We start from the raw sequence: 19,856 nt of genomic DNA on the forward strand, positions 1-19,856 counted from the left end.
CACAGACAATCAATCTGATACCAGAACAATTGAGCTTATTCTACATCTATGCTGCCTCTCACTCTAGGGTGAAAAGAAGCTTGCACTTGGAGTTGAGGACCTTGATTCAGGACCCAATTCTTCCACTTATTTGTCCAAACTTGGTAAGTCACATCTTTGAATTTTGTTTTCACCACTTATAAATTGAGGCTAAAAACTCTTGTCTTGCTGCCTCACAAGGTTATGAAAGTCAAACTTATGGTGATGAATATGGAAGCATTCACTGTAAATGAAAGTTATTGTTAATTTTTGTTGTTTTTATTTTCATACCCATACAGAGAATAGTGGAGGTAGCTGACAGGGACAGTCATTTCTTGAAAGAGAGAAGGAGGTAGATGCCTTCAAATACTTGGAGAATTTTTATGAAACTTGCCCTACATAGCTTCTCAAATATATACAATTTGAATCCATAGTGGTAGATTAAACAAGGAAAATATGAATCGGTACATTCTATTGGTCAGAACCAACCAAAGATAGAACCAGTTTTCAATGGAGATAATGAGTACCCACTATCAGTGTGTGAAAGCTATAGGATCTCACGGTGGGGGGATATTGGAATGGAAAAGTCTGCGTCCTAGAGAGGTTTACACCTGGGCAGCTGTGATGGACTCCATGCTAGACTCCTGCTGTTCTGTCTTGTACTATTCAAATCCATCTCTACCTAAAGCCAAAGAAGCATTTTAAAAAATGTATATCTGACTATGCCATCCTCTTACGTAAAATTGCCCATGGCTTTCCATTTAAATTAGAATTAAACTCAAACTCCTTGCCATGGCCTACATAGACCTGAATAATTTAAGCCATACTAACTTTCTGAGACTCATTTTATCCTTTTCTAGTCTTCCCTCTCAACTGCCTAGCCGCGCTGACTTCAAATGTTTGGCTCCTAGAATTCGCCAAGTTATCTCTCATAGCATTTGGGCTGCTCCCTCTGCCTGGATTTCCCCCTCACTTCCCTTCCCATAACAATGCTTTTCATTCTTCCTTGTTTCTAATTGACCGCCATGTTTTCAGAGATGCATCACCTGGTCCTCAAATATAAATCAATACATCTCTCATCATTCCACTTCATAGAACTATGTTCTTTTCTATCACAGAACATTTAAAATCATATATTCTCTTTTTTATTGTAACAAGAGTTAACGTGAGATCTACCTTCTTCATAATTGTTTATGAATACAGTATAGTATCGTTAACTATACAATATAGTATTGCACAGCGTTATACAGCAGATCACTAGAACTTGATCATCTTGCAAAACTGAAACTGTATACCAATTTGTTGAATAGCATCTCCCCATTTTCTCCTCCCATATATTCATTTTCGATTACTTGTTTTTGTCTCTCTCTTGACTAGCTGTAAGCTCTGTAGGGGAGGAAAACCTTTCCCTTCTTCCTTTCTAGTTTGTCTGGTCTAATAATTAAGTTGACATAAGACCAAAAAAAAAAAAAAAAAAGAAAAACTAATTTAATTTCATATGTATGGAAGCTCAGAAAAATCTGAGACTCCAAGAAGTGACCAAAGCAGGCAGCTTCTATATCTTTTAGACAAAGAAACAATAAATTTCTAAAGAATTGACAAAACAAAGGAGTTTGGGCTTGGGGCAGCTAATTAGTGAAGAAGTAACAAGTTTGTTTATACAGCCTTCTCTGCCCTGAATTCTCTGTCTCTGGTGATAAGGATGTCTCTCTGCCTCCTGGTACAGAGAGGGGACTTTTCACATGGAAGATGTATTTCCTATTTTCAGGGTACAAAGGAGGATCAGAGTTCCTGCACCGGCTGTTTCTTAAGTAACTTTAATTCAAAGCAATCAGTATGCCAAGGTGGCATATTTTGGAGTGGCATATTCTGCTCCCCTTTAGCTCCGTGAGTGCAGGGACCATTTTAGTTTTGATCATCACTGTATCCACATTCCTGGAGCACAGTATTCCATAGTCCTCCATGAATGAGAGATAAGAGGAAGAAAGGGAGGGAGGAGGGAAAAAGGGAGGGAGGGAGGAAGGAAGAAAGGGCTCTTCTGAGTTTAAATATTTTTTTCTTTTTCCCTCCATAGACCAGAGTCTCAGTAAAAAAAAAAAAATTACATGTATATTATATATAGTGCCTAGAGCTGAGATGAGGGACTTTCAATAAATTTCGCTGAAAGCCTCTCTAAATGAGATGGAATGCAGCTGGACTTTCAGGAGACTTAGGGAGCCTGCAGAGCCCCAGCCTTGCTGAGTCTGCAGATTCTTATACAATAGTCATCAAATATAGCTTGGTAAGTGGGTCAGGAGTCGGTGATGTCCTCCGTATCCCTGAGATACATCTAAGCAGAGGCCCTTGGAGTTATGTTTACATAAAGCTCCTTAAGATAGTGGGAGAAATAGTGAAAGGAGGCCATGGAGTTGGGAGTTCAGGGCAGGGAGATCCCTGGTGTAATAAAATGTGCAGGGGACTTGAAAACAGGCAGTCTTGGGGTTTCACCCCAGATCATCAACCAAACTAGCACTTGTCCTTGAGTATAATAGAGAGACTGCATTATTCTCATTTTATAGATGAAGAAGTGATGCTTGAAGAGATAATTAACTTGCCCAAGGCATCAAAACTGGCAACTGGGAGAGCTGGGATTTGAACCCTGGTTTGCCTGACTCTAAGGGTTGCTAAATAAGATTACTTAAAAATTTAAAAAACTATATGCATACAACAGCATGCATCAACAAACTTAAAGATACAGACTGAAAGATGTCTGCTGTCTCCCTACTGTGTTCAAGGTCACATGGGTATTAAATGGCAGAGCTGAAATTCAAAACCAGTGTCATCTTATGCAAGAGATTGTTCTTTTAACATTCATTCATTCATTTAACAAATTATCATTGATGACCTAACACATGCCAGGCAGCAGAGAACAAAATTGACAGGATTTCTGCCCTAGTGGTAACTATAATTTAACAGGGAAGACAAATGTCAAATAACACTCTTGCAAAGTGGTTGTTATCATCCCTGTTACAAAAGTATGGAAACTCTTAACCCTTACACTATACTGTCTTGTTGGAGGAGGTCACAGAGAGGACGTGACTGCCAGTTGACCTGTGAGCCGGACCTGGGTTCCTTACCCCCTCCTGGGTCTTCGAAATGTACATTCCATCCATTGTTCCTGGAAACATGTCAAGAACGCAGCCTTGAGAGAGCAATGTGTTGTTGAGACCATCTGGACGGTGTATGTGACTGAACCCCGTTAAGGCCTCCATACAGAATTTCAAGATTCTGGCAGACAGGTGCAAAGATCTACCTGTCTTGCAGCATCCAAGACAAGCCTTGCATGTAAATTGCTTTCATCTTATTAGCACTGCCACCTGCCAATCTGGAGGGGTCTGTCTCTTTCTTTGGTCTCTCCTTGCCCTCCGCCTACGGGGCTTACTTTCGAATTTCAACCCAAAGAAGTTAGAAGGACTTCATTAGATGTAAATTGCCTAGTATATTGCAGGCAGCACATTTTCTACGTGTTCCCAATTGTCTCTATGTAAAGCTGAGATTAACAATTGCAACCTCACAGGTGGTTGTGAGAATTAAATAAGAAAATATGTTTTGTGCCTAACTCATAGTAGACACCCAGAAAATGTTGTAGAAATAGTCACTCTATGCTGCCATCACCTTCACCAGCTCAAAATGTAATAGTACAAATAATGTGCTGCAGAAAGGAAAACGACCTAGTACTCGCTAGCAAAGAATAAAGCTTACACTTTTCATTAGTAAAATACATTCTAATGTACTGGGTTAGAAGTTCAGCTTGAATAAATATAGAGCAGATACTGCAAGGCTTTTTTTTTTTTTTTTTTTTTAAACTAAAGTAGGGTTCTAGAGAGAAAATATTCCAGACAGGAAGAGCCAGTGGAACCCAGACAGAGGGTCCTGAAAATACACCAGTAGTAAGATTTGGAAGGAAAAAAGATCCAGAGGAATATCACATATTGCTATGCGCTAAGGATGAAAGATGACAAGAGTAACAAAGGAAGAAGGAGACACGAATAGGTGAAATGATTAAGTAGGCAAAGAGGTACAGAGATTTGGGCACAAGCAAATGAATGATGGGGATGAATTAAAGATGAGCGAACTTGAAAAAGAAAATGCAACAGGATGAATGAGGAAAGAGAGTCTTTCAAGGAGTTTTGCGAGGATTTTGACTAGATGGTGTAAGAAGGATTTGAAATGACTGCGTAAATCATGGAACAAGAAGGGGTTGATTTAGAGGACCGGGGACAGGGAATGTGGGAGGTAATGAAAGGTATGAGCTGGAGAAAAAAGATAATAAATTTGAGAACTGTTAAGGGAAAAGAGTCAGAGAAGTCCTGGGTTGAAGCAGAAATCAGTTAAACAGATGCAAGTAGAAATGAAGAAAGACAACGGTGATTAAAATATTCTTTCATTTTTCATGAAGGAGAAGTTAGAGACAATGGTAAAAGTTTGCTCTAAATGAGATATAGTGGAAATTTTCTGGAAAGGGAGATGAGAAATGGAGGGAGGAAAGCAAAGAGACAGACAGGTCACAGAAGGACCAAATAAATAGACATTTGGGGTTGGAAACAAGCTAGTGTTACTGAGGACCTACTATGTGCCAGAGAGTACTCAGTGCTTCCATTTATACCTGCTGGCTCATCCAACTTTCCCATCACCCAACTTACAAGAAAGATAATTAAGGCTCAGAGAGGTAGTGAATCACTAAAATTAGCCAACTAATAAGTGATAGAGAAATGAATTTGAGCTTACGTCAAAGAGAGGTCTGAGTCAAAGAAACAGCAGCAATAGAAATATTTACAGTGATCTAATTTGGAGACATCAACAGTAAAAGGAAAAGCTTCAAGACTGACCTTCATCTTGTAATTGCTCCTGTACCAGCGGATGGAGTTGGGCCCTGCATGGTTTAAGATGCTGAGGTTGGCAGACCTAAAACGAGAGAGTGTCTGGGGGGAGGTGGCTGAAGGGAAGAAAAGGAAACCATATGCTGGGTGGTAAATGGATTCAACGTGCTGCAGGGAGCGAGGCAGGATTAAAAGAATGAGGTGAATTACAGAGAGGGCCATGATTGAAGCAAGAGAAAACAAACGGTGGACATGTGTGGGTACGAAGAGGACTGATGGAGGATTGAGCTTAGATAGAGTAGAGATGGAGCAAGAGATAACAAGCTCTTCTCCTGAAGTGGAGTTTGTGTTCTAGACATCATTTTGAAGCTTAAAGAAGAAAGACTGTTAAAAAAAATCACTTGAATCATGGAAATCTGGGAAGGGAGAAAAGAAGGAAGGAGGGAAAGAAGGAAAGGAGGAAGGAATAAAAGGAGGGAAGGAGTGACAGACAGACAGAGGGAGGATAATGTACTCATTGTGGAAAACCAAAAGGATGGGTCTCCTTTCTTCACTGCAGAATTATGGCTAGTGCCTAATACAATACCTGTCTTAGACTTAAAAGTCAAGAAAGGCGTGATTATTCATTAACAAAATACTGATTTGTGTCTCTACCCTATGTCAGATACAGAGCTAGCTTGTACGAACAGGGTGGTAAGCAGGACATACATGGCCTTTGATCTCTTTGAGTTCCCAGTCTAGAGGGGAAGACGCATCAAGGAAACACACTAATAAATGGACAATTATTAAAATATGTAATGAGTGCAATTAAAATATACATGAGGAGATATGAAAGGAAATAACAGGGAAGTCAGAGAGGAGCTAGCTTAAACTGGGGGCTTAGTCATCTTAGAGAAAGTGCTTTATTCACTAAGACTTACATGTAAATGAAAGGTAGCAAGGTGAAGTCTGGAGGGAGATCCCTCCAGGCAGAAGGAAGAACCTTTGGGAAAACACTGGGGACACAAGAGCTTGAAACATTCCAGGAACAAAAAAGAGGTGTATCTGGCCAGAACAGAGTGATGGTGCTGAAGATCTTGTCAAATGGGGCTGGAGAGGAAAACAGGGAGTGAGATACCAGAAGATGTTTGGATTTACTTATAATGTTAATAGAACCCATTATGGGCTAGGCATTTTCACATATGTGATCTCATTAAATTCCCATAATGATCCTGAGAAATGGGTACTACTTTCCTCCTTTCACAAATGAGAAAATGAGGTGTAATAGGGGCATTATTGAGTGATTTGACCCAATAGGTAAATAGCAGAGATGGTATCTCAGCCAAGCCTGTCTCTCCCCAATCCTTGCTTCTCCAAATACACTAGGCTGTCTCAGTCACGTGGTCTGAATAGACGGAATTTTTAAAAAACAGGATAGAGTAAGGTGGGGGAAGAAGGAAAGGAGAAAAACGTTACAAAACTACCTAGAAAGGCAAATATGAAATATTCAAGATGAAGCAAGAGGAAGCATTTGCTGGGGAGCGGGGGAGCTGGAAGGGGTTAGAAAGAATGAAAAGGAATTTCAGATCAGTGGAGTCAGAGATGGGGGTATGTGGGGACCCTCTAGGAGAATAAATTACATCAATCATGAACTGTGACTTAGGAGGAGAGGGGAAGGGTGAGAAGAGTGGTACCACTGGCCACAAGACAGGGTATCAGAGTGTGAATAGGGAAGTCCTAGCATCCTGAGGGTAGGTGGGAAGGGTTGGGGCAGAAAGGTGGCGTGCTGTGGCAGAGAGAGCAAGGACTTAGGAGTCAGGCCGATGTGTGTTCCAACACTTGGTAACTGCATGATCAAAGTCAAGTTTCTTAGCTTCCCTGAGCCTCAAACTCCACATCTATCAAATGGGGATAACAAGCCTCCCTCCAGATGTTGCTGGAATTAGACATCAAAACAGCAGTTGTAATTTATTGAGCACCTGCTGTGTTAAGCACTTTGCATAATGGTTTCTGAAGCCTCACTACCACCAGGAGGCAGGAATTGTTATCATCATTCATTGATGTTCTGCATGAAGTTTTGAAGCTGCAGAGTATGTGTTCAGAAATATGAGTTCTTTTCCTGTGGTTGTTCCCGATTTGACACTGCCTACTAGACAAAGTAGGTCCTCCTTCAAAATGAACAGCAAATTCCTTGCCTGCCTTTTTTGGTCTTGTCTTCAATCTCTCCTCTCCCTCTCAGTGAACTTCCTCCATTTCCCTTCATGAGCTTTGCCCTCGCTGCCTTCCATTTGTTTCCACTTTCTGTTCTCGGTCAGGTGTGTTAGTCACAAGCAACAGAGACCAATTCTGATAATTTAAGCAGTAACAGAATTCAGTAGTGATATTACTCAGAATATCCAGGAGAGCACGGTATCTGGGCTGAAAGTCTGTGAAGTTGAGAGCTCCACTCCAAATCACATCACAGAACTGGCTGATGCAGCTATTGTTGTAGCTGCAGCCAGGCACCAAGAAGGCATTTCACACTTTTGACACCATATGACACTGGGCTCTGAGGAGCAGTGTTAGAACCATTTCTACTAGTGATGAAATCTGGATGTAACTGCCCCACCTGTTACCACTTTGGTCCCCAAGTGGATTCTGCCTAATTCCAGCTTCCTTCCCAGAATCTGGGGTGGGTGAATCTGATTGGTGAATTCTGAGTCACGTGCTCAAGTCCTAGCTGCAGTGGAGGCTGAAAGTATCTGGAAATTGTAGCCTCTTCATGGGAGGTGGGCTGTGGCTTAGAGAGTAAAGCCCCCTCTAAGGGATTCATTCAGATGCTGAGCAGTTGCCAGGAATGCCAAATGGCAGATTTAACCCCATGCTGCTAGTCCTACATGGCTCAATTCCAATGCCACCTCCTCTGGGAAGCTTTCTTTGATTTCTCCAAGCATATGTTTCAGAGCACCTCATAAAAGAAACACATGTCTGTCTGTCTGCCTGCCTGGTATCTGAAATATTTCTGTGCTCTCTCATCCCCACACCTCCCTCCCCATCGTTATAAACTCTCCAAGGGCAGGAGTTGTGTTTATGCATCTCTGCATCCCCTTATAGTGCCTGGTAGGAGCCCTAGCTATTTGGTGGTGAATGAATGAATGAAAGTGTTGGTCTCATTCGACAGGCCTTTGTACCAGGGGTCCATGAAGGACTTGCACAGACTCTGCCTTACATAAGGGAGCCCTTTTTTCCTGGTGTGCACTTCTATAAATGGACTATGTCAGCATATTTGAAGAAAGGGGCATAGAAAATCAGAAAGCCCCATTGCAGAGGATAGTGGCGGATTGTAAGGGTACAAAGGAGAGACTGAGGGAGCCAGGGCGACATATTTTGGAGGGGTAAATGAACTGGAGCAGGCATCAGAGAGGCAGGAGACAATTTAGAATCAGAGGACTTGAAAAGCCAGATTTCCACACCCCCGCCCCCTCCTTGGGTTCACAGATTAGTAAGCTGAGACAGGAGAAGCATACCTTACAAATCTCAGAGCTGAAAAAGACCCAAATGCACTCATGCAGATGTGCCTTTCACAACATCTTTGATAGGTGGGCTTTTCCAAGGTCACTGAGGACAGTGTGTTTCAGTGGAAACAGCCAAGGCTTTGGAGCTTGGAGTTCAGATCTTCGCTCTTGTGCTCATTAGCTGCGTGACCCTGGGAAGTCCCTTTACCTCCCTGACCTCCTGATCTCAGTTTCCTCATCTTGAAAATGGGAATCATAATACCCATCTCATTGGAGTATGTTTATGTATAAAAGTTAACATAGGTACATGTCTAGCACTTGGAGAATGCTTAATAAACAGTATAATTAAGTCCAAGTTCACAAAACAGGTTTTGATTTTTCCTTCTTTTGAGTCCTCTCCCTTTATCCAAAGTCATGAAAAAGTAAATAAAATGTGCTGGGAGAGGGAAAAAGGCCTTTCCTATGAAGGGTTAAATACAGAAAGGAGAAAAGAGGCAGAAGAGGGAAGAGCTAAGATGAGAGAAGTTAATGTACGGAGGAGACCACACCAAAGGTGCAGATGGGCAAGAAATACCGGGAGATGGGAAATGGCTCACAAATAATAGGTAGGAAGCATTTATAAGATTAAAGTCAAGACAAGGTTAAGAATGAAATGAGTGGAGAGATGAAAGAACAGAGAGAGGAAAGATGAAGAAAAGGAGGGGAGTAGAGAAGGGGGGCCACTCAAGGTCCAGATTCCTGCAGAGGTGATGGCTTGCTGGGGGATACCAGGTATGTGGGTCAGAGAGAACCTGCCCAGGGCCAAAAGGCTGGCCTGTGTCCTAGGACCTAGGTTTAGAGCTCAGCTTGAATCCAGGAGAAAAACGACCGGGCTTGGGGGTGGGGTGGGGTGGGGCGGGGTTGAAGAGTCGGTGAACAGACCTCTCCTCCCGGAGGGGGATAGAGGATGTGGGAGCCCGTGGGAGCCAGAAGCAGACAGAATAGTAGGTCTCCACCTCGCACCCTTTTCAGGAATTTCACACGCAGAGCAGCCAAGTAGTGCTGTCCAGGTTGGGAACAGGATCCAGAAAAAAACGCTGGCTTGCAGGGCGGCAGCTGGGGGCCAGAGCATCCTCCTGGAGTCAGTGCAGGAGGGTGGGGGCCTTAGAGTGTGGAGTTCGACAACCCTTTGTCCATTAGCTGTTGGTGCAACCTCCGAGGCCTGGGTAGATGGGAGAGGTGGGAGAAGGAATGCCTGAGTTGTGGGCAAGTGGGTGGGCAGGGGTCTCTAAGGCCACGAGGAATATTTCAGGGACTAGGAAAGGGTACAGGACTTGTTATTGGGCTTGAGGGGAGACAAGTTGTCTTGACCATCCTCAGGCGCCCCTACCCCCCAGAAGGCGGGGTCTGGAGCAAGGCTGGGCTAAGGCGCGCCCCCAGGTGCAGCCTCTGGGTTGGGCCAGGGGTGGGGTAAAGCTGGGCGACCTGGGTTGAGCCCAGGGGAATAAGGGGAAGCACCCGGGGTCCCTAAGTCTTAGGAATTTGCAGAGGGGTGCTGTGGCTAAAGAATATTGTGAGGGCGGATTGGGGGATCCTGGGAAAGGAGAGGGGGCGACTGGGATTCGCACTTGGCTGGGCGGAGCCTCCGAGACGCTCGGGGTCTGAGTGGGGAGCCAGAGAAGGGGCGGGCGGCGGGGCCCGGGGAGGCGGCGCGGGGGGGGGGGGCGGGCCAGGGCCGATCGGGAGGCGGAGCCCGGAGCCGGGGGCTGCTAGCGAGCGGCTCCCACGGCTCCTTAGCTCCGGCGTCCTGGTTCGCTTCGGCGTCCGCCGCCGCCGCCGCTGTCTCTTCCTCCTCCTTCGCCACCGCCGCTCGCAGCACCGCAGCCCCTCCCGCCATGGCCGCCGCCGGCGCCCGGCGCAGCCCCGGCCCCAGCTCGGGGCTCCGGGGGCGGCTGAGGCTCGGCTTCCACCCGGCGCCGCCGCCGCTGCTGCTGTTCCTGCTCCTGCTGCCGCCGCCGCCGCTTCTGGCCGGCGCCACCGCCGCCGCCTCGCGGGAGCCCGACAGCCCATGCCGGCTCAAGACAGTCACGGTGTCCACGCTGCCTGCCCTGCGGGAGAGCGACATCGGCTGGAGCGGCACCCGCGCCGGGGCCGGGAGTGGGACCGGGGCAGGAGCCGCCGCCGCCGCCGCCGCGTCCCCGGGCTCCGCTGGCTCCGCGGGCACAGCCGCCGAGTCGCGCCTCCTGCTCTTTGTGCGTAACGAGCTGCCGGGGCGCATCGCGGTGCAGGACGACCTGGACAACACAGAGCTGCCCTTCTTCACCCTGGGTAAGGCTGGGCGCCGGCACACGCGGGGTCCCAGGGAACCGGGAGCCCCCAAGTGAAGCCAGACGGGTGGGGGCGCCCTGGGGATTCCCGCCCCGGGCTGCCCCGAGCGGGGTTGAGTGAGGGCAGCTGAGGGGCCCGGAGGGCGTACAGGTGGTTGGAATGAGTCCGGGGCAGTATCTGGGCGAGCGCGTGGCGGGAGACCGGGGGCGTGCCAACCCTCCCGCGGTGGGGACCTGTCCGTCCGTCTCTCAGTGCAGACGTTGAGCTCTGCCGCGATCCGTCGCTGACGCCGAAACCCCAACTGCCTGAGTGTGCTTGAGCTGGGGGCCGTGGTAGTCCCCCGCTCGGGAGCCAGGTCTGGGTCCAGCCGCCCACTGCTCCTGGGGCACGGCCACTGGCCGCCCGCGGTCACCGCCCCCTCGCTCTCGCCTCGGAGTCGTCGGCTCTGCTCTTCCGGTTCGATTTTTTCGAGAATCGGAGCGGAGTCGCTCCATGTAGAATCTCTCAGTCCGCATAAATTCGGCCTCCCGATGGGTTGGGTGACCTTGGCCAAGTCGCTTCGCCTCTCTGGGCCTCAGTTTTAGCCATCTGTGAAATGGGGCTGGGGAGGATTGAGTGATTTCCGAGCACTGGCGTTCGGAACCCAAGGTCTCCCTCCACTTTCAGATTCTCCCTCCATCCCCGTGGTCGCATTAGCCTTCCTACCCGCCTCCCGGCGGAGAGCACGTTTGTCCCCGCAGCTCACTCACTGGGCTAATAATAATAACTTTAAGGCATGAAAAAGGAAGGGGAGAGGAAAAGGATGGGGGTGGGGGCTCAAACATAAAAGTTAATCAGAAAGTTCGCCCGCAGCTTGCTGCCTGCTGGTTCCCAGCGCGAATCCCGGAGGAGTCGGCCCTTCCAGGTAGCTGTGGGAGGCGCAGCTGATTTCCCACCCGGGTAATTGATCGCTTAATTATCTCGGAGAGCATTTACAAAAATGTTGTTCCCCCTTAGCTCTCCCGCGCTCGCCGGTCTCTCTCTCCCCCCTCCCCTCTTGGGGGAGCGGGGTGCGATTGGTTGTCGGAGTCTGGCCAACAGCAGCTCCAGGAAGGGGCCGGGGGCTCGCGCCAGACTCCAGACCTCTTCCGCGGATCCTTGCCTACTCGGGATCCGGCTCAGCTCCGGCACCGCGGGGGTGATGGGCCTTCGATGTCAGCGCCTTCGGGGTCCCGGCTTGAACCTCTGAGGTTAACTCCTTGCTCGCCCGAGAAGCCCCAAAGAGTAATCAATGGACTAGACTCCTCTCTCCTGGGAGCCATAATATTTTTGATGTATTTTTGTGACGCCCCCCTCCCGCCCGCCCGCCACTTCCCTTTCCTGCTGGCCGCCTTTGGAGATTTGAGCGAGTGCCAGGCCCTTTCCTGGTCTGAGCGCGTGCCTCGGGTTTCTGGCCCCGGGCTCTCCCCAGCTGGCTGTAACTTGAGCGTGCTGCGCTTTCTGGGATGCTAGGCGGGAGAGCGCCTTGCAGGTTCCCAGGGGACTTTCCGCGGCGGCGCGTCTGGCGTGCCACACACACGTTCAAGCATACACACGCGTGCGCGGACACACACACATATGCACACACACCTACACACACACACCAAGAGCCATTTCCACGTGCACTTGTGGGCTGCCCATTTCCAAGTAAGGGGATGGGGGTGAAGATGGGGTTCCTTAGGGCGAAGAGCTAACCTTGGGCTCATGGCCAACTCCTATGACCCCGCCGCAGGGAAGGGTCCTTCGAGAGAAACGGAGGGTGTCCCTCACCACTTCCAATCCCAACCTTCTCCCTCCACCCTCGAGATCTCTCTACTCCCGGATGTCCGGAGAGGGAGCTAGTGGGGATCCTTCTAAATGGCTGTTCAAATGAGGGGGAAAGGGGGGGAACATCCTTGGGTATGGCATGACTTGGAAGCGAGGACCCCAGAGCGTTCCAGTTTCCCTAGGATGTGGAGGACCTGGTCCAGCCAGCTACAGGAGTCGCTCCAGAATTCCTGGAGCTGGCAATCTTTGCGTTTTTAAACTTTGGCTTTCAAGAGGAAATGGGTACCCGGGAGCCCAGGGCAGGCTGAGTGAGGAACTGAGTGTGGAGCTGGAAGTGTCAAATCCCCCAGACCTGTGCTTCAGCATGAGAGTCTCCTGGTGCTCTCCACTTGGAGGCTTCCGCCTTCTCTGACGCAGGCGGCTGAGCCTTGGCGGCTGGGGACTGCCTGCTGTGGAGTGGCAGGTGCCGTCCTCCTTGGAAGCCCCGAGCCCTTTGGGGAATCAGGTTCCTCCTCCTCCTGCTTCCCCAGCGCCCTGGACTGGCAAGGCACTCCCACCCGGGATTTGGCTAGCGGGGTAGTCGCCAGATGGCCGAGTACAGCAGGATCTGTGTAGGGAGGCGTGGGCTTTTTATTTGTGTTGTTCTCCCACTGTTTGTGTGTAAACACAGAGTGCACAGTGAGCTCTGGGAGGGCCAGGCTGGCTGAAAATGAGGGCGGGGGGGGAGTACTATGAGTCATTTATGGCCATATCTCCCCCAGGGTCCCCAGGCAGCCCCATCCCATCATCCCATCTTCAGACCTTCTAAACATCCTTGCCTAGTGTTTGTCTCTGGTGAGTTGGTTGAGTCTTTCACTACCAGGTCACCAGTTCAAGGGATTTGGAGATGGCATGCACCACAGATGCACATGCAAAGTCGGTAAATGCTGAATCCTGCCAATAGCGGGGTGTGTGGAGCCACCACTAGGGGGTGATAGTGTCTACCAAAGCCCTCAGGCCATGCTTTGGGTTGTGGGTCTAGAGTTGGTGGTGGTAAAATGTCCCTGGTGTGAAGGGGCGGTGAACAAACAAATAAAAGGTAGAGTTCCCATTCTACTCCAAGTCCAGTTGGGGAAGCTCAAAATTATTTTGCACACGCTGTCTACCATCCCTGTTCACCAAAGTCACCGACATACCTGGCCTTCCCTCCCTCCATTCTGCCTGCCTCTCTTGTTTGAATTATTGGCTCTATAATTGGTAGTGCCCAGACTTAAAAGACTTTTCTTCGGGTCTTTTCCTCTTCATGTTTCTAATCTTCCCTTCATGTTCCAGCCTGCTTTATGTAGGTGGCAGTTTCCCTCAGAGGTGAAATACCCCCCAGGTTTCTATGTCTGGGCCTCTTCTTTAGAATCTAAGTCAGTGGTCCTGATAAAGTGAATTTCCTTGAAATTGATCAAGGAATGGCAAATAGTTGTTGAATCCTTAATGCGGTGCTCAGAGCTTTACTCTTGCCTTTTATTATTTACTCACATAAAATATATGAAGTGGGCACTGTTGTAATTTATTCCCATTTTACAGGTGAGGAAACATTCTTTAGAGAGGTCAGGTGCCTAGTCCAAGGTCTCACTTTGAGTAAATGCAGACCTGGGACTGGAATCTCAGCCCATCAGACACCTACATTCTTGGTAATTGCTAAACAGCCATCTTGAGCCAAATATGCACTGAGGGGCTGGTTACATTTATGTAGGGCATGGTGCAGGGTCCTGGAGAGGAAACATAACAATCACCAGCATGGCAAGAACCTTTCTCAGGGGAACTTTAGCTACATTGGTGCTGAAGTATGAGAGTGTGAGAGTGAGGCATGAGTTAAATGACCTCCAATGACCCTGCCAACTCAGAGTTCCATGACTCATGGGACGTCAAAGGGCATTCTATGTAGTGGTGCCAGTGAGTGATGGATATGACACATTCTGTAACATCAGGGAGGGAGATATCTCTTTAGACTTAGAGAAAGCTGGGGACATTTCCTGGACAGGAAAAAAAAAAAAAACCAAAAACTGAGTGAGGTCATGGAGGATGGGCTGGAGGAGAAGTTGAATGCTCCAGTACAGCTTGGGGACTTGATGTTGCTTAGGACCTAGAACTCTCAGCTGTGGCCTGCTCTGACCTTGAACAAGTCATTTACCCCGGATCTTCAGTTCTTTGTGCTATAATATGAGTGGGTAGCTGAGCCCTAAAATAATCCTTCCGTGCAAAGATTCTATGAACTTGAAGTGTGCTGACCCACTCTGTAACTCTGACTAGCTGCTCTTGCTTTTCACTGTCTCCTTTCCTTTGCTGGTAACGTGGGGGTGTTGGGAAGGACTGACGGAAAAGAAAGAATTTGAATGGGAGCAACTGTCCGTGCAGGGCTTCTGAGGTGAACCCGCGCACCACCCCGTTCTCATCTGCCCCCAGGCAGCCCCAGAGCCTGCTTGTGGATCTAGCTTTCAGGCCCACCGCTAGGGAAACAGCAGCCTTCTGGCTGTGCTTGATAGTGGCCAGGCTGGACTGTTTACCATAAGCCTTGATTCAGCAGAAGGGGGAAAGGAGAGAAAACTGAGGAACCCCTCATTGTCAGCATCCATTACTAATTCACCTTGTCCCGTAAATCACACAGGTGAGAAGTGTGCTCTATATTTGGGGGAGGGTGTGTGGAGAAAGAAAAACCATCCAGTAGTATGTTTTTAAATGCATCTGCATGAGCAGATCTGGCAGTGTCCTCAAGGTCTGTCCTGAAAGGATGCTGTTGGCAGGAAGCTGATTGGTCTGGGTGGAAGACAAAGATGCTCTGAAATGCCCACTTGGTCAGGTCTGCAAAGATTCCTTAAAATACGGACAAAAATGGATAGCAAAAGAGAAAAGCCCCCAGAAGGAGTGAGGGACCAGGCACAAGGTCAGAAAGGTTGCTAGAAGCAGGGAGTTTAGCCTAAGGACCGTCCACAAGGGCTGGAGAAGCTTTCTTCGAACGTCAACAGGGAATGAGGCACGTGCTTTTTTTTCCCGTCTGATTCTAAGGAATGTCCTAAAGGTGCAAATACTAAGGGGATGGAGTACAACCTGACAGGAGGATGTGTCCCTGGGAGCTGTCCAACAACCAAGCATTCTGACCTCAAATGATGACAGGGTCCACATGGGAGGAAGTCTTCAAGCAGGGACCACACAGCTATTTGGCAGGCATTTGGAGAAAGGACCAGAGGCATTGAGGCTATCTGCCCCTTTTGGTTTCTGCCTTGATTCTGAAGGTTGATGACAGTTATTAAGTGGGAGAAAAAAAACAGATACAAATAGTATAAGCTGGGTTTTCTGTAGGGATTTCTGACCACAGAATATTCATTAAAATCAATTCCAGTGTTTTTTCCAGAATGGGTAAGAGGGAGAGATTCTGGGGTGGGTGAGAGGGCGAATTTGATGTCTTCAAACAAAGCTAGGCTTAAAAAATGTTATTTTCTCATTTGGGCTCCAGGTCCCTTATCACTAAAGTATTTCAGTAGCACTCAGACTTCAAGGTCCCGTCCTGCTCTGATGGTCCAGGTTTCTGGGATATTGTAAATAAGGGGGGTGGGCGGCAGTTCAGTGATCTCTGATCTGAGTTTTTCCCCCTTTTCACTCACTTCCCTTACTCCATCCCCACCCCTTTGCCAGTTCAGATCTGATGAACTCTATTTAACAATTAGGGCAGAGACAGATATATTATCTGCCCTCAGAAAGTACAATTAGCCCTCCGTAGCCGTGGGTTCTACATCCCCAGATTCAACCAACCGTGGGCCGACTGCACTATGCCATTTTATATAAGGGACTGGCACATCCTTGGATCTTGGAAGGGGGTGGGGTCCTGGAAACAATCTCCTGCAGATACCAAGGGACCATTATACTATGCTACTGAGAGAGTGATGGGGCAGGGTGAGAGGAGGATTCGTTTTAGCTGTTAGAGAGGCCCAGGTTGGGTCAAGGCCATCCAGATTTGCTGTTTCTGGGGGTCAGGAACACTAGCCATCAAGACAGCACAACTCTGCGAGCTTTTGTGACCCAGAGCTTGATCATTATCCTGAATGGGGCCCTCAGGCTGCAAGATCATTCAGTAATACTAATTTACAGCAAGTCCAACAGTAGGTTTGCCTAGGCCCCTGGCAGGCAAAGCCTCCTGCTTCTTACCTCCTTGCTTGGCTGTAAACTAGGCGTTGGCTGCCATAGGATGGTGTGAACACGTGTGCTGGGGGGAGAGAAGGATGGAGAGTGACAGCGACTTCTTTGGGTAAAGCCACGGAAGCTGTTACCATGACCATCATCTTTGATGGCCTTACAGCATCACAGACTCTCAGAGCACATTGAATCTACCCCCTCCATTTAAATGGTAACACTGAGTCCCAGACAAGGGAAGTAAGCTACCTAAGGACCAGCTGTTCACACTTAAACCCAGTGGTCTTGAATCCCCCTCCATGCTTCTTTCCATCACACTGACTACCAACACGTGGCTCTGGGTTAAATATGTCTCAGGTCTGCAACTTGGTTGAACATCATGAGGTGCACCAAGTCTCTCCTCCTCTCCCTGCGAAACAAACAAACAAACAAAAATCTAAGGAGAAAGATATCCCTGGGGAAGTTGAATTTGTTCTCCTGCCCAAGGTATCCAGCTGGTTGGCTCCAGTCTCTCCTGAGAGCCTGAGCCAATGGGTTTTGTGCTGGGGAGGAGGGAGCCTCCCAGCACAAAGAAAGAAAGAGTCAGATTTAACCTTGAGGTGCAGCAGCATTACGGGGATGCTTTCTCTGCAGGGCTGATACTTCCCCAAGTTCTCATACTGACCAGCTAGTGGCAACAGAAGATTAACTATAGCGAGAGAGAGCTGGCTTTTCTTTCCTCCCAGCAGAGCTTGCAGCCTCTCGGCCCCAGAGAAGGCAGGCGGCGGTGCTTGGCAGGACTCGCTCCGCTCTCCTCTCACTGGCTGTTCACTGCCGTCTGCAGTTCTTTAGGACAACAGCCCCCAGGAAGACTTTTCTTTGGTTTGGAAGGGGGTGGGGTGGTGACTACCCAATATAAGATTCAGGACTGGAAGATTTCTAGCTTCCTTACTGGCATACTAGAGCGTGCAGGCAGCCCCTCTGTGAGTCGAAAATTGACAAGGATGTTGTATGTCATAAGCCATTAGGGCTTTCACCTGAGAAGGAACCCTTTCTCCGTGCCCGTTGTCACGGCCCCTGGCAGGATCAGACGTCAACACTTCTCTCGACTACGATTTCAGCTGTCAACTCACTGGTCTATCTTCCTCTAGTCTTATCCTCTCTAATCCATCGTCTGTACTTGCAGACAGAGGGAGTTCATTAAAAGCCCAAATCTGATCATGGCCATCCTCTCCTAAAGCACTTCACTGGCTCCCCATAATTCTTAGTATGAAGTTCAAGCTCCTTATTGAGCTACAAGGTCCATGATCAGACGCTGCCCAGACTGTCCTATGCTAAGAACCCTTCTTTCTTGTTCTGTAACTCTGCCCCAAAAGGCCCTGGGAAAATTCCTTCTTACCTTGCAAGGCTGAATTCAACTATGAACTTACCTTTGAAGCCTTTCCTGACCTCTTGGCACGAAAGTTGGACACTCTGGGCCTTGGTGCCCACTAGCGATATAAAGACTGGTGTAACAGTGGCTGGTCCCTTAGAACTACTGAGCGCCTACAACATGCTAGGCGCTGCTCCAGCCACTTAAGATGTATGGAGAACAAAAGACATAGATTCCTGCGTTCAGAGAGCTCATATCCAGGAGTACGTGTATATGTGCATGTGTACGTGTGTTGGGGAGAAGATGATAAACATAATAGATAGGAAAATTATGTGGTATGTGAGGTGATAGATTCTATAAAAAAAAAAGGGCAAAAAGAAAATGAACATTGTTGAGGTGAGGAAATCAGTTTTAATATTAAATAGGGCCAAAGGATTGCTCATTGAGATTACAGGATTGGACCAAGACCTGAAGGCCATGAAGGCGTCACCAAGCAGGTATGTGGAAGACTATTCCGGGCAGAGAACGGCTCCAGCAAAGAACTGACTCCAGAGCACACCTGGAGCGTTCAAGGGCCAGCAAGAAGGCCAGCACGGCCGGAGCGGAGTGAGTGGGGGGTGGACAGGACAGGATTTAGGCTGTTACTGTGAGTGCCATGGAGAGCCAGGCAGGACGTTAAGCAAAAGAGCATCCGTAACTGACTTCTGTCTCAAAGGAATGACTCAGGCTGCTCTGTAGAGGAGCAAGGATGGGAGAGGAAGGTCTGTAGGAGTCTGTTCAGGTGAGAGATGACAGTGACTTGGGGCAGAGTGAGAGCAGAACTTCACGTGTTTCTCTGTCCGTCTTGTGCTGCTTGCCTAAGAGCTCCGCAGGCAGAGAACATCCCTCCTTCATCTCTGGGGCTGTAGTGATTCACCCTGTGCTTGGCACACCCTAGGTGTTCAGGGCATCTTAGATGACTAGAAACTTAGGTTTGCCAAGTCTCATCTCAGAATCCATACTGTGCAGAACTGGAGAGGTGTTGAAATTCCACTCCTCTGTTAAGGCTGAGCTGGAATGCCACCTCTTCCATGAAACCTTCCCTCTTCTGAGCTTCCACAGCTACTGCCTCTACCTTCTCCTGCCTCCTTATTATTCTGGGGTGTTTGTAGGATGAGGAATGAGACCAGTTTGATTAGAGGAAAAAGAGTTGGGTTTAGGGAAGACCTTTTCTTGAGAATCATGGAAGCCAGCTAAGGGATTAGCACCTTTGCATTGTGCCAAACGGAGAGGCACTGAATGTTTGGGGGGAGATGATCCATCCTGGTGTTGGGATCATCACCTGCCATAAATGGTAAGAATTTAGGACATTTTCTAAACGAAACCCTTTTATATAAAGATGGAGAAGTCAAGGTCACCATAGCAAGTCAGTGGTGGAGCAGGAACCACATCCAATCTATTGACTCCTAGTCTGGTGTGCCTTCCTCCCACCTTAGTCCAGGCCCCTGGGGGTGGGGGGAGCTGGTATGCTGGACTTCACCCTTCTGGCATGGGGTAGGCTATGAAAAAAGCAACCATTCATTGAACGTTTACTATGCCCTGGATGCAGTGCTGGCACATCTGCTATTGCATTTCCTTCTTTCCATAGTGCTGAAAGACAGATAGGATTCATCCCATGTTATAGGTGAGCACGGAAGCTCAGAGGAGTTAAGAAACATACCCAAGATCACACAGCTGTCATACAGCTGAGCTGGGTCCTATCCCAGGTGTGCCTGGTTCCAAACTCCGTGCTCTCTCTGCCTTCCATACTGCGCAGAACTAGGAGTGCTCTTGAGTTTTCACCTCTTTGACAACCTCTTGTATTTTTTATCTCTTCCTCTTCTCATTACCAAGAAGTTGCAGACATTTCTTATAGAGGAACTTCAG

At 48.3% G+C, this 19,856-nt stretch overlaps 1 protein-coding gene across 5 annotated transcripts in view; it reads left to right on the forward strand.

The window, feature by feature from the left end:
• The first annotated feature begins 10,123 nt into the window (after positions 1-10,123).
• The window catches only part of ASTN2 (astrotactin 2), a 909,948-nt gene continuing 900,215 nt past the window's right edge, over positions 10,124-19,856 (forward strand). For all 5 annotated transcript variants that reach the window (XM_061200030.1, XM_061200026.1, XM_061200028.1 and 2 more), the window contains exon 1: positions 10,124-10,657. In XM_061200030.1, the coding sequence (XP_061056013.1) occupies positions 10,225-10,657 (433 nt within the window). In that variant the 5' untranslated portion in view covers positions 10,124-10,224. The remainder of the gene's footprint in view (positions 10,658-19,856) is intronic.

The sequence above is a fragment of the Eubalaena glacialis genome, chromosome 9, assembly GCF_028564815.1.
Source record: "Eubalaena glacialis isolate mEubGla1 chromosome 9, mEubGla1.1.hap2.+ XY, whole genome shotgun sequence".
NCBI lineage: Eukaryota > Metazoa > Chordata > Mammalia > Artiodactyla > Balaenidae > Eubalaena > Eubalaena glacialis.